The sequence below is a fragment of the Barbus barbus genome (assembly GCF_936440315.1).
Source record: "Barbus barbus genome assembly, chromosome: 30".
Lineage (NCBI taxonomy): Eukaryota > Metazoa > Chordata > Actinopteri > Cypriniformes > Cyprinidae > Barbus > Barbus barbus.
In genome coordinates, this window is record NC_136758.1 from 10,612,751 (window position 1) to 10,628,181 (window position 15,431).

At 35.4% G+C, this 15,431-nt stretch overlaps 2 protein-coding genes across 3 annotated transcripts in view; one reads left to right on the plus strand and one right to left on the minus strand.

Moving 5' to 3' along the window:
- The window catches only part of LOC306850608 (dihydropyrimidinase-related protein 5-like), a 618,334-nt gene that overhangs the window by 240,347 nt on the left and 362,556 nt on the right, over positions 1 to 15,431 (plus strand). The gene's annotated exons all lie outside the window — the stretch shown is intronic.
- LOC306850607 (metastasis-associated protein MTA1-like) overlaps positions 1 to 15,431 on the minus strand; it is a 59,895-nt gene that overhangs the window by 5,701 nt on the left and 38,763 nt on the right. For both annotated transcript variants that reach the window (XR_013782422.1, XM_079386320.1), the window contains exons 4-14: positions 13,336 to 13,462; positions 11,089 to 11,152; positions 10,514 to 10,631; positions 7,208 to 7,310; positions 6,869 to 6,968; positions 4,887 to 5,075; positions 2,572 to 2,646; positions 2,421 to 2,479; positions 2,176 to 2,303; positions 824 to 972; positions 331 to 520 (exon numbers count right to left, since the gene is read on the minus strand). Coding sequence is in view for 1 of the 2 variants with exons in the window: in XM_079386320.1 (XP_079242446.1) it covers positions 331 to 520; positions 824 to 972; positions 2,176 to 2,303; positions 2,421 to 2,479; positions 2,572 to 2,646; positions 4,887 to 5,075; positions 6,869 to 6,968; positions 7,208 to 7,310; positions 10,514 to 10,631; positions 11,089 to 11,152; positions 13,336 to 13,462 (1,302 nt within the window). In the remaining variant the exon portion in view is untranslated. The remainder of the gene's footprint in view (positions 1 to 330; positions 521 to 823; positions 973 to 2,175; positions 2,304 to 2,420; positions 2,480 to 2,571; positions 2,647 to 4,886; positions 5,076 to 6,868; positions 6,969 to 7,207; positions 7,311 to 10,513; positions 10,632 to 11,088; positions 11,153 to 13,335; positions 13,463 to 15,431) is intronic.

Genomic DNA, 15,431 nt, shown 5'->3' on the forward strand with positions numbered 1-15,431 from the left:
CAGATCGCCTTAATATATAAATTTAAAAAAAAGTTTGTTTTACTTTTTACTTGGTTACATCACATAACATTTTTGAGCCTTTAAATATAAACTTTTATTTAAATAGTATTAAAGTTTTTTTTTTTAAACCATATGAAAAACAAAAATACAACAACAAAAAAAGTGTATTTTCAAAAATTTGGTACATGTGTTTTAAACTAAATTTTTTAAAATTCATATTTTTAGTTTAAAAAACAGCCCATGATTCACATGTAAATTCCACAATAAGAAATACCATCAGAGCAATTCAAACTTGAAATATCCCATTCATATCTCACAGCAGATACTCACACTCTGCTTTGATAGCGACAGTGTTGACAGGTGTGTACGGGTGTCTGGCCAAATATCTGGATCTCAACAGGTCCTGGCAGACACGTCGAGCAGCTTTTGTCAGCTGAGACGTGTGCAGGTAGAAAGCCTGTCTGGTCTTAACAGCAAACTTTGGGCTTCCGCTGTGTCTCATGGTCAGACCGTGAGGACTCTGAACACAGACAGCGAGATGAAAGTCAAGTCCTGGATGACAGCGAAATCTAAATATTGCATTTTAATTCTGTTAAAGTCCATGAATTTCACTTTTAAACATCTTTTAAACATAAATGAAAGAAAGTTTCGCTCATTCAGTGCATTCATTTAGCAGTCACAAAGAGGCATAATAAAACAATTGCACAGCACAAGAAAAAACAGACTAAATAAAACGAGTCGGGGGAGAGAGCACGAATTTCATGTCAAGAATTGACTCGGAGCCCCGTGGAGCATGTTTGGAGAGAATCCACTTTACACCCACCGTGTTGCGGTTGGGTCCGGGCCTCTCTCCATCCAGTCTGGTTGGCATCTTCAGACCTCCGTACTTTTTCCAGTAAGTCCAGCAGGAGGCACACAGTCGGCACTGCATGTTGGGCGGCCCCCATGAGTACCACTGATACGAGCTAGTGGCTACACAAAAACAAAACACATAAATCTCCTTCCAACTCCCCTCGCTGTAGTTTAACCTTTAACCTGAAATAATATAAAAGCTGACATATAATTAAAAAACGGGATTTATTATCTGTTTTTAGAAATAAATAAAAATCAAATCAGTGCTCAGCTAATTTATTGTATTCAGCTTGTACTAGTTGGGACATTATTACTTGCTTATTGCATGTGCAATTATTTCAAGTAGTCAATCAATCATAACAGATTTCATTTACATTGTGTTATTATAGTGATATTTTTATTTCTATTTGTTAATATTTTGAATTAGCTTTTTTTATTTTTAGTTATTTTAATTTTAGTTTAAATTAATAATTTTGCTGTGCTTTTGTCATCATTATTGTTTTTTTGCCCCAATATTTCTATTTAACTATAATTATTTTCATTAATGCCTTTTATTTAGTTGCCAAGGGATCATTTCTAATTTTATTTTCTAATTTAAGTTTATCTTACTTCTATTTGAGCTTTATTAAACTTAAGGAAAACAAATTTTAACAGTTTTAGTTTAAGGGGCATTTACACAATTTTATGCATTTTGGCCGTTTACTTACATGACAAAGGCATATAGTGGGTCTGAAAATGCAAACTTTTGAAAACGGGTGTCCAAGAGCAATACCGATATAACTACAAAAACGGAAATTTGTGAAAACGGTGACATTGGGTGCATGCATATTATATGTTTGTGTAATATTTCTTTACAAAGTGGCATCGTCAAATACTGGCCTGGCATGCATAATACAGCATTTTAAATCTTTATTACAAATCTGTGTGAATGAGATCGATTTGACAATGTTGTTGTCTGTATGTGAAAAACAGTAAAGAAAAACTTTTTTGATGTGAACGTACCCTTCCTTAATACCTTTCTGGGTCTTGAACTTGGTAGTTGCATGGCTGTCTATGCAGCTATCGGATTTCATCAAAAATGTCTTAATTTGTGTTCTGAAGATGAGCGAAGGTCTTACGGGTTTGGAACGACATGAGGGTGAGTTATTAATGACAGAATTTTCATTTTTGGGTGAACTTCAATTCACCCAAAATGCATCCCTTTAATTCTGTCAGGGAAAACTATATGACGACTCTTTTTGATGGGAGAAATCTTGACTAACGTGACTTATCTGTAAAAATACTTTAACATTCAAAGTACGTGAGAGTGTCTCAAATACTCACTGTAACAGCTCTCGCATGCTCTGCCCAATCCGACGGGCTGGCCTGGTAATCCTGGAAGCACCCCTGCTCCATTCACGAGCCCTGGCTTCACACTGTTCACGCTCAACTGGTTAGGGTTCGGCTTGTTACTGTAGAAAAAAAGGCCATGACGGTTACTGGGTTTCATCTGGTCAAAGTGCAGTCACTCAAAGCTTATGGTGAAATGTAAAATCCAGGGTTGAACTTCGACCTGTTGAAATACTCACTAGTTTGGGATATAAACCTGCTTTAACTTGCTCTCAGCCTCGGCTGCTTTTAATCGTTTCTGTATGAAACAAGATCCAGTTAGTCTCAATGTGAAAACTATCTAGGTTTTCAGCCTGTTCACAGAGACTTGAGACAGCAGTGTTGGATTACCTGCTGAACGTATCTGTCTGTGGTCTTCCACATGTAGTAATACTCAATGATGCTGGTCAGAGACTTCCAAGGAAGCTGGAATATGAAAATAAAAGATCATTTAGAATGAACACTTCACTAAAATCATAAACAAAATGGCTGTTTATTACGTTTAACCCCGTTTTTACAATGGGTAGGTAACGAGAATATGAAAATTGTCAATTTAGTTATCCTCATGTCTTTCCAAACTCATAGGACTTGCATTTATCTTTGAAACACAAATGAAGATATTTTCAATCTGAGAGATTTCTGTTCCTCCACTGAACATCCACGCAAACCAATACTTTGACTTTTATAAAGACATTGTGAAAGTAATCTCTATAAATTGAGGAGCCATGATCAATTTACAAAATTAACAGATTTATTTTAGGCTTTTTTCACATTTAAGCACTGATCACTAGAGAACCTCAAATATGGTAAATAAAAGATCAACAACATATGTAGGCTATGTGAAATATCAGGGCTCGCAAATTTCCAGTCGGGCTACCAAAATGTATCACTGCCCTGCCCGACGGGCAGAAGAATGTGCCTCGCGCGCACAAAAATGAGTTGAGATAGATATATATGTATATGTATGTACAGTGGGGATCGAAAGTTTGGGAACCCCTTGCAGAATCATTGCAAATGTGGATAATTTTACCAAAATAAGAGAGATCACCCCCCGGCTCTTAATGCATCGTGTTTCCTTCAGGAGCATCAGTGAACGTTTGAACCTTTTTTAATTGTTGTGTTTGAGTCCCTCAATCATCCTCAGCGTGAAAACGTGGATCTCAAAATCATACAGTTACTGCTGGAAAGGGTTCAAATATGCAAAAGATGCTGGAAAACTGAAGATTCTGCAGGACCTGGAGGATTTTTCTGAAGAACAGTGCTCAGTTGAACTGTTCAGAACAAACAAGGGACTCATGAACAACCATCACAAAACAAAAAAACAGTCATAGATCATCCAGGTAACCACACACAGTATTAAGAACCAAGGGTTCCCAAACTTTTGAATGTGGTTATTTTAATAATTTCAGCTATTTTTTTGTTTTGTGGACTATATGTAAACATCTTTTATGGAAAATATCTTACTCGGGACAGTACTAAATAAAAAATAACATGCATTTAGTATGATCTCTCGGTAAAATTATCCACATTTTCACAGATTCTGCAAGGGGTTCCCAAACTTTCACATGCCACTATATATATATATATATATATATATATATATATATATATATATATATATATATATATATATATATATATATATATGTGTGTATATATATATATATATATATATATATGTGTGTATATGTGTGTGTGTGTGTGTGTATATATATATATATATATATATATATATACACATATACACACATACACACACACAATGTCTTTTCAATGTGTGAAAGTTTTGGTTACATGGACTTTTAATAAATGGACAAAAAAGGAAGAGAGAATATTAAAAAGTATCTTCATTTGTGTTCTGAAGATGAACAAAAGTCTGTGCTCGGAATGACATTCCTAGAACCACTCGGAACCACTGTGACTAGATCACAGAGTCAGATCATTAAGTTGAACTTGAGAAATGGATCAGTGAACGAGTCTCACACATTAAAATTGTTCAAATCACTGACAGATGCAGCTGCTCTCGAGTTGCAGCTTACAGGTGTAGATTATGAGTGAATATTAATTACAATTTTGGTCTGTTTCATAAATAGTTTTCATATGGTTTCCGAAGATTTGAAATGAGTCATATGGAGCTTTTTTTGGATAACTAAAAGTGTTTTTGCATGAAAATTCTTAAACATTTTAATTGTTTTGTTCCACAGAAGGAAATCGTATGGATTTAAAAAGCAACATCCATGAGTGAGTAAATGATGACAGTTTTCTTTTTTGGTGAGAGGAATCTTTTAAGAGCAAATTTGTTGATGGAAAAAAGAAATCCAGCTCCATTTCCCATCCTTTTTGTCCCTGAATAAGCTGGTTAACTTCTTTAGGGTGTGCCCATTTTCCATGCCTGGCTCCTCCCTGTTTCTCCAAGTAGAGATTTCTGTCAGAAACCCAGAGCCGAAACACTCAATGCTGCACATACACCCATCGACCACCAGATGGCACAGTTAAACGCACACTTTGCACACTCGCTGTCCCCTGAACAAAGGCAGTTTATCAGTCATTACTGCCACAATTACCTTAGCATATGCTGTTCAAATCGTTTCAAAGCCACGCTATGCTGTAGTACAAACTGAAGAAATTCAGTCTGACTACCCTTCTGCTTGCGTAAACAAACTTACAAAGTCTTGTTGGATGTCACTGAAGTCCTTGCCGTATTTCTCGAGCGCTTCCTCGAACAGGTTGGCTTCGGATGCGCTCCATTCCTCCATTTCATCCCGGCAGAGCACCGGCCCACCCTGGGGTACCAGCGCCGCGATGGCCCGCGTCATGTCGTAGCCGTTCTTATGCAACGTGTCCATGGCGTGAAACTGAAAAAATTTAATTTGAAATAAAAATACATCATAAATGATGGCTCAAATCCAAGATTCATCACCAAACACCCCATTGTTTTAAGCAGAAAATCGCAATTGCTCAATCCTGAGAAGAACACAACACTGACACTAGATGAAGAGGAACTGTGTGGGCAGCATGAGAGTGTGTATGTTTATGCATGGGGATGTGGCCCTCTTGCGTCTTTCCTTCATGTTTTGTACACAACGGGCAGAGTTGGGTGGCTGGAGAGTAAAAACCATGCTCTGATGTTCTTCTCGTACAGCCTATAAGCTAAAACAGAACATAGAGCTGGCAATAGGCCTGTCGCAATTATTACGTAATCGCCTGGTGGAGATTATTTGATCTAATTGTGATTATTTGAGATGATTATGATCACTGTGCACTTTAAATTCAAATCACATTTTGCCACTAAAATTATGAGTTAGAGCATCCTGACGGGAACACGGACTCAACCAATGGCATTCATGAAAGCTGCATGTAAGAGTTCTTGTTTGTATAATTATTTTTGGTGAACTTTGGCACGCTTTACCTTTATGCAAAATGGAAACACAGAGACTGACGCCTAAACCAAAAAATGCTCATTTTAAAATAGACTTTGCTTGAAATAACTATACATTTAATTAATAAAGCAAGCCATTATAATGTATTTGTATACTTCATTACACATTTTTCCCTTGAATTTGTGTCAATGAAATAACATTTATACTCCAACAATATTTAAAAATGTTGAATGAACTTCAAAACAGTACAATTAGTCATGTAATTATTCAGTCTGGGCTGTTTAATACAATTTGGACTTTAAATAAACTATTACAAACCGAGTAGATGTTTTTGTTGACTTATGACCGAATACTATCAACAATCTCTAAATCTTAAATTGAGTTTTGGCTGATATAAATACATCTGTACATACACAAAAAAAACAAAAGGTTTATTTTCCCTTTCTAAAAGAAAGGAACATGAGAGCTGGTTCCTTTTTTATGTAATACACAAGATGTTAGTTTAAACAGCCTTTCACTCCCTGCGCTAGTTCATGGATACAAACTGAATTTATAATTGCACTTGCAATATGCTTCAGTGTAATCTCTTTTCTATCAATATATCATCATCATTTACATGAACTAAAACTGGATTCTTTTTTTCATGCACATCTTGCTTCTCCAAATACTGTTATCTGATAGTAATTACTTCTGTTAAAATTTGCAGCCTATTTTCTCTTTCAGACAAAAAAACAAACATGAGTTTCCAGTGTCTGATATTGCAGGTTATCCGTCCAGGTTATCAGACAAAAGCTAAATAACATGCAACAACAAAGATAATAAGAAAAGATGAGATTTGAACAGAGTAGCATACCCAAAAAAAAAAAAAGATGAAAATAATATCATGATGAAAAACCATCACTGGGACGTTCGGTATTATGAATTGTATTAGCTAGACTGTATTTGAAATTGTAAAATAAGATGAGAAAAGACATTATGCCTCGTTTATGACAGGATTAATATAATATAATTCATATTATCTGGCTACAATACAACATACAATACAATTCACAATAAATTATATATTTATATTTATATATTATACTGTAATAGCACTTACAACCAGTTTCAGAATTGGACAAATGATCCAAAAAGGTTCAAGTTTTTTTTTTTTCTTCTGTAAATGTCTGCCATTAATTAGTATGAACCTGCTGAGCTTAACTAAAGTGTGAAGTCTTCCAGCAGCGTGTGGAGTGTGCGAGAGTGTGAGAATGTGAGATGTGCCGTACCAGTGTGATGTCTCTGGAGGCTGCCGCAGCGCTCATGTGCAGACTGGGCTGCCGAACTGAACTGCTGCAGTCTAGAGCCCGCGCAAACGTACCCACAGACCTACAGGGGAGGGGGGTTGGGGAAGTTTGAGAAAGAGAGGGAAAAATGTGAAAGAGAATGAGTGAGAGCAAGCTAAATATTCAGTTTGAAATAACAGGGTATAGAGCTATTAGATTTGATATTATTTGGGAGGCATCTTCAGAATTTCACAGCTGAGGTTTTTGTTGTTTATTGTCTTTAAAACTCAATGTTCTGTTCACTAAAAAAACAGCAAATTTGTTCACGCTGCAGAATCTTACCGAGCCACGACGAGGAACTGGTCGATCTGTTTCTCGGTGAGGGGGTGGCTGGGATCCCACACCTTCTCCTCCAGTTTTTCCAGCTCCCGACCATCATCCTCTCCTGACAAACCAACACCCACAGATCACATTCACTACAGGACACTGCTTTAAAATGAGACTTTTGTCTCACTTTCTTCCTGAAGCCATCGTATGTGAACATCGTATTATCTAATGTGAACTTAATTTAGTACTGGGCGACCAATATAATGACCAGGATGTTTAATTAGGCTCTATCTGGCAGTTTGAGATGATTCCCATTGGGCATTAAATTGCAATCATCTTTTTTCCTCTATTGTGACATACAGTTCTATGTAGGAAAGAAGTACTATTCCATCAACTGTTTGATTACCAGCATTCTTCAAAATATCTTTTTATGCTAAACATAAGAAGCGATATTCATCTATCTGTAATTGATTGGGGTGATTCATGATCAAACTGTTCCTTTGTGTTGGATCTTTTCAGTGGATCAGTTGATTCAGTTCACACAAACCGCTCTAAATGATTTGCGGACAAATTAAACCGATCTGAGCTGTGTTTTCTAGAAAGCAATGGGTGGCAATGGTTTCTATTATCTACTTATTTTTATGATGCTTTTGGGAAAAGCAAGCTTTGTTTCTCAAACGGTCTGAATAATTTGTAAAGTTGAAAGCTCTGGTTCCTATTCAATGTAACTGAACAGTCATCAGCAAACAGTATATTTAAAAAATAAAATGTCTGTCCCAGGAAATTAGGAAATTATTTTTATTTAGATTAATCTATCGATTAATCGGTTAATATAAATGATTAATTTCCCACAGAAAATCAACAATTTTACTTAAAGATATTATAGTGAACCAAATGAAAGCCAAATTTCTATGAAATCCTTTTTTAACGCAAAAGTAAAGTGCAACAGAGTGCAAGAAGCAAGTGTCCATCTCATAGTCCAAATCACTGAAATCAAGGTTCAGCATTATAGTGTGAGAATGACAACATATCCATGTGTTCTAATCTACTAATAATAAAATTATCATCATAAAACACTTTTTAAAAGAGTATTTACCAGAAATATTATTTACCAGAATTTATTTAGGTGAAAAAGGTAAATGTGTAGTATTTCTGAAAAAAAAAACCTTTTTTAAAATATAAAATCAATTAATTGGAGATGCTTTTGATTATTAAAATTTTATGGAACCAAAACAGAATTTGGTACAGATAAAACTGTAAAACTCAATTAATTAGACAGGCTTTTTGTTTAATACAGTTTAATTTAACCATTAAAACGGAGTATAGAAAAATGAAAATGGAAAAAAATGAATTTGGAAATTAAACGGATTTCATGGGGCCCTATAATTATAATAATTTTTTTTGTGGTAATAAAAATAGATGCAAGTCAAGTCAAGTTGAGCTTTATTGTCATTCCGCTACATGTGGGGACATACAGTGGAACGAAATGTCGTGCCTCGCAGGACCACGGTGCTACATAAATACAGATATACAACAATGAAGTAAAAAAAACCTATACACAACTAACCGGTGAACAAGAGCTTTTAAAATGACTTAAAATACATATAGAATAGCAATGATGTTAGTTCAAATAAAGTATCAAAAGCAAGAAATCATATGGTTTTATTGAACAAAACTGTTCAAATGCATAATGTATTATAAACAATAGAGCTAATATAGATTACGCATTACAACCAAATGCATAATGTATTATAAACAATAGAGCTAATATAGATTACGCATTACAACAAAGGCCTGCAGGAGGCGATTGTTTTTACACATTAGCGATCTAATCCTCGTTTAATATTGACCAAGCACCATTTAATTCAAATGTACACTTAATCTTTAATATTTGGCCATTTCTTTAGGAGAGAAATGCTACAGCCGCTGATTAATTAAATGAATATGTGGACATCAAACCGTGTAAACTCAAGAGTGAGGGTTTGAGCTTTTATTTTGAAATCGCGATGTATTCTCCTGTGTTTGCGTAGATTTATGAATTATTTATCTTACAAATCTGATGAAATGGCGCACGTTGCGTTCCCAGATGAACGTTATAATAAACCAAAACTCACAACAACATGCAGAGATGAGTATGAGACGCTCAACACGTGTAAATGATAACAGTTTTTGTGGAGCTACTATGAACGGAGCCGCTGTGAGACGCACGTACGTAACTTACATGCATGTAAATAATTAAAGCGCATATTCTGTGTGAACTGCATCGCATATAATTATTTAATTAAATCATAGCGTTTGTGAATTCACAATTATGCTTATGATTTTTAAATGGGTTTAATATATCATGCAGCCTTGGAAAATAGCCTAATAATTAGTAATATGTTTTATGGATTCGCGTCAGTGAAATCAGAATCAGAATCAGCTTTATTGGCCAAGTATGTTTACACATACAAGGAATTTGTTTTAGTTAAAAGAATAATATACAAATATCCAAATAGGCAATGTATGAAGCAGCAAAAACACAATATATAATATAGACAACTATGTATGTACAGGTCAAGTATGTGCAAATTAGAAATGAGAAAATAAAAATAAGTGAGTGAATTTGGTGAATGGATAGTTTATTATAATTGTGTGCTCCACGTTTATTGTTGAGTGTTCATGAGATGGATTGCCTGAGGGAAGAAACTGTTCCTGTGTCTGGTCGTTCTGGTGCACAGAGCTCTGTAACGTCGACCAGATGGTAATAGTTCAAAGAGGGAGTGTGCTGGATGTGAGGGGTCCAGAGTGATTTTACAAATAAAATGAAATGCGCCACTTCCGGTATTTTGCCGGTTAGTCGACGCGAACAAAATGAAGTCGATGATTTTTAAAAATCGACGAATGGAGACAGCCCTACAAAAAGCTTTTTTTCTCTCTTATGTCAACAAATTGTTGAGCATAAGAGAAGTCTCTTATGCTCAACAATTTGACTAAAATAAAGTAATATTGTAATTAAAAAATAAGTGTTTCTACTTAAATATATTTCAAAACTTAATTTTTTTCAATGATGGCAAAGCTGAATTTTCAGCATCCATTACTTCAGTCTTCAGTGTCACATGATCCTTAAGAAATCATTCTAATATGATGATTTGCTACTCATTATGTATTATTTTCAATGTTGAAAACACTTGTGCTGCTTGATATTTTTGTTCAATGTTAATATGATGAGTGATGAAGAGAAATACAAGATGAGAAAATATGAAAAAATATGTGGTGTTAATGGTATCATCTGAAGAGCTCAGAGCTTTGACCATGTTTAACTCAATAAGGACGTCTTACCCTCTTTCAAGAGGTCAGTGATGTCAGCCTGGTACTTATTTCCCACTCTGATCTCTCCCTTATCAGCCAGCAGAGTCTTCTGCTGAGGGTCATATACCAGAGAATAGAAAAAGGCATCCTGCAAAACCAAGAGACACCTTAATTAAGGCCAAAAACATACTGCATTAAAGTATACACATGCTAAGCTTAATTTTGTGCATCGTTGCATCAAAGACAAGAACGCACACCAAGCACAGCACGCTTGTAATGCAGTGACCAAGCTTAATCGTAAAGCATGTTCCTAGCCTTTAATATAAACACAGACAAATGAACCGGTGAAGGCCAGTGTTTGAGATATTAGAGGACCAGCTTGACTCTTTGTAGAGTCTCCAGTCTCCTCATTACTAAATATGAGGAGGAACATACTGGGTCAACACACTGAATTATTCATTTGGATCGGGACTCGAACTAGCTCTCATACACACAGGCGCACACATGTCAGATAAACATTTCACTCTCCGTTCACAGTATGTCTACAAGAGGGAAAAAACAAAAGCATTTGCACATGCGTAGAAACAGCATGTGGTGGCACTCACCTCTCTCTCTAAATAGGACTTGAGGGCTTCCGTCTCATTCAGAAGTGTAACGCAGCATTTCCCCCTAAAACACAACATAACACACAGTTTTAGTGATGGACTGAATCACATATGCCATTAAATAGATCTGAATTGCTTCACAGTTTATTCACACTACTGCTGGACAGAATTTTGCTGTTTGGCTGTGGTTCAGAAATGCCTGTATTATAGTACAGTAATCTTACTTACAGTCTGTCATTTGTTATTTCATTACATTTAAAAACATATCCCATTTAGAATGTTAAAACTTGTTTCATGGACTCTCATTCAATATTTGAAGCCAAAATTATCAGAAACAGACCATTCTTCCTAGCTGGTTGTAATTAAACAGGTGTATTCATTCACAGGAGCTTGTCTAACTGTGAGTAATGATTATTTTGATCATTTTTTTGGTAACACTATTTCGATAGTCCACTTTAGACATTCTACTAACAAGTAAGTAACTTTGCAACTACATGTCAACTAGCAGTCATTAGAGTATTAGTAGACTGTCTGCTTAATATCTTCTAACACCTTATTTTGATGGGTCCACAACATACAACATACTGACTATGAGACTATGACTGTCAACTTGTTCTACTAACCCTAAACCTACACTACTGAGAGTTAGTAGACATGTAGTTGCAAATGAATGAGAATTAGTTGACATGTAGTTATAAAGTTACTTATAGTTAGTAGAATGTCTAAAGTGGACTATCGAAATAAAGTTTAACCATTTTTTTTTATAATTTGTTTTAAATAATGGTGAAATATCAAAACAACAGTGTCTTCTTTTTTGAAAGTACACCTGTCAAAAGTATAAAGTTTGTATAAAGTTTGAAAAAGTATTAAAAAAAAACTAAAACAAACCTGGTCCCCAAGATATTAAGACATAAGATCCGATGCTTAGAATTTCTTAGAAGTCAATCATTTAAATTTTTATTTGTACTTTATTTGATTAAGTTTGCATGAATTAGTACTCCTGACAGATTCCAGAGCTAAAACAGACCTAGAAAACATCAGACCAACAAAGTTACACAGGACAATAAAGCTGGCGTATATATGAAAATTGTACATCCTGGCCTCTTTTTCCAGTAAATCAACATAAATTGTGGCAAAATGGCCAAAAATACCACTTTAAAAATGCTACACTGCAAAAATCTTTTTCTTATTCAATATATCTAAATATCCTTAAAACAAGATCAATTCACATCAGTAAAATGACAGTAGCTGTTAAGTCTTGTTATTTTGAAAATGTAGTTAAGTTGATCAATTAAACTTGTTTTTCCTTTTGAATTAAGTTTATGTTTCTAACAACCAGATTTATTATCATCTGATATTCTTTTCAGTGTATCTTGTTTTAAGTATAATTAGATATTTTCCTCAAAAACAAAACAATTCTGAATAAGAAATGTTTCCCAAAGTCCTCACATGAGATTTGAGTAAATCCTGATTTTGAACTTCATTTAAGTCTGTTGTCGTGTTTAATGCCAGTTACATTTTAAACACTATTAGCTCTATTTTTAAATAAAGAGGTTTCCAAACATAATCCTTGTCCATGTTTTTGGGTCACTGCAAAAGAGTAAACAGAAGGAAAATTCGAATCACTTGATGAATCGCTTCAACCCCTGAGAGAGTCGATGCTGGCCGTCCACCTTCCATCACCAAACAACAGTGAAGAACCTGTTCATCCAGAAAGGTCAAGCTCACTCCACCCATGAGTCTGACTGTCTCCACAAACTCAAAAGAAGATTTACATGAGTCAGACATGACCTGGCCAGCACCCCATGTTTGTAAGTAGGACACGAATGGATGTGGTGGTTTAAAGGGCAGCCCATGCTGAATGGCCGCTTTCCTGAGAACATCGATTTCATTGCAACTTCCAAAATAAAAGTGGGCATGATCCTCATTAAATGGTTCTATTCACATGTAGAGATGACTTGACGAAAAATACAAGCCCTTGAGCAAAAACGAGATTGACTCAATCTTCAATTGCTCTCCGCTGAATTTGTAGCGATGAAAGAGCGGCGTGAATGAACGAGAGGTTAATACTCTCCTGTGCTGGGGATTCCATTAGGCCAGAACATGAAAAAGACTGAAGGGAGCCGGTATGTGCGTGAGATGTGTGACTCACACAGACGCTAATGAGAGCGAGGCCAATCAGCTGCTAGAGAGAACACAGCAGAATGAAGCATATCCTCAATATAGACAAAGCTTTTTGTAGGTTACCTGATGTGTGTCGCGGGCAGAGACTCCAGCTGTCTGGAGAGGAAGAGCTCTCTGTGTCTCAGCTGATGCTTCTGTTTCTCTGGGAGATCCACCATTTCAGTGTTCTCTATCTCCTCTTCTATTTCTCCTAATAGTCAAAGGGAAAAGATAAACATTAACGACCTTCATTTTTCCACCCTTATTAATATTATTACAGATGTGATGCATGCTGTTGCTACTCGGCCGATTTTGACAGTTATATAGGCACCAATGGTTTTCAATTTCAATTTCAATTTCAATACCGTAGGCGTTTTTGATATTAGCCATTTATTGGTTATTGGCCATAACATGAAAGTTATAAAATGGCACCTGAGCCACAGTTATATTGACTCCCTAGTGTTCCACCTACTGGAACATTATCGGTTTTAGATATTTCTAACATTATTTACTTAAAATTATTTACCCTTCATACCATTTAAAGGTGCAGTATGCAATATTGACAGCTAGTGGTTGAATGGTATTATGATTCAAATCCAAAATACTGAACAGAGCTGTTTCTCCTGCTTCCACACATGGGTTGCCAGATTGAGGACACGCAACAGGAATAAGCACAATTGACACCGGAAGATGACGTTGATTTGATTTAGCCATGTTTTAATATGCCTCTGGTCATAGAGCTTTTTAGACGGATGCCAAGGTTCTTTAGGTTGGATAGAATTTGTGACCGCTGTGTTTTTCATAAACTGGCAACTCGGGGTGTCGAAACATAGTAGTCAACATTTGAAGTGGATCAATAAAAGTTAATCAAAGTTATCCTAAGACAAGAACACATTTAGGTTTTAGATTTTAGAACAACTTTGATGGTAGACGGTTTTGATCCACTTCAAATTCTGACTAGTGTAATACTGGGTAAATTGGCAGTGGGTGGAATCACACAGACCAAAACAAAAAACAGGAATTCCAACACTTAACACATTTCAAAGTAGTATAGTTGGCTGTTAGGATTGTTTTTGTTTTTTTTCAGAGAAACAAGTATGTGAACTTATATTTTCACCTTTTAGTAGTCAAAAAAAGTTGCATACAGCACCTAAGCAATTTTTTTGTGACTTCATATCATATATATCATAATGTAATGCAATACGGTATATAAACAATCATCCATCCAGTCAGAACATATTCGAAATAAAATTTCAAATGAAATTTGAAAAACCAGTGTCAGTGGATCACTATTAGACAAGCTAATAGTAATGCTAAGGGAGCATTCACACAGAACACTTGCATTTCATTAAAGAATTTTTGCATTTAATTTTTATTGCTATTATGCAAAAATTACATTTTTGACCACTGCAATTGTGTCCTTTGTGTTCTAAAAATGTGGTGGTCAAGTTAAGTTTTTAAGTTTTTCAACTTTTAAAAAATGTGCTTGAGACTTTTTTCTTCATTTCTTATTTTTTCTGCCCTGCGTCTTACAATTTTAAACACAACAATGCCTTCTGTGTGAACAACCCCTAAGGCTATAACAATTACTATTGATCATACTCAAGGTCATAGAACTTAACTAAAAGTATTGCACTTCGGTGCACTGTTTGTCACAGTCATGAATGAAACCCCACACCACAAGGCTTGTTGAGGAGAAAAACCCATGTAAACTACACTCAAGATTTTTTTTATTTGTCACATACACAATTATACAGAGTATAACCAGCAGTGAAATGTAGGTGCCAGCAGGGAAAGAGGAACCATATCATTCATATCTAGGGATTAAGATCTTAGGCCCATTTACATCTGGAATGGTGCTTTCTTGGACCACAATCAGGTCTCACTTGATCACATTAAATGGCAGATATAAATGCATAGCAAGCTAGCAACACACTAAAATCCGCTTAGTAATGGTGGGGAAAAAAATCAGTGTTTTATGGAGTTTTTGTGAGTTCTGATCTAGGACAGTGGTTCGCAAATATGTTGACTCTAATTTGAAGGATTTACTTTGCAAGAGCTGAAAGTTCTTCATGGTTTCATGGTTTTTAATCAATGAATTTTCATGACTAATGGACACAGATTTACCCAAACTTGGCATAACTATAAAACTGTCAATCGAAATGCCTAATATTTATTAA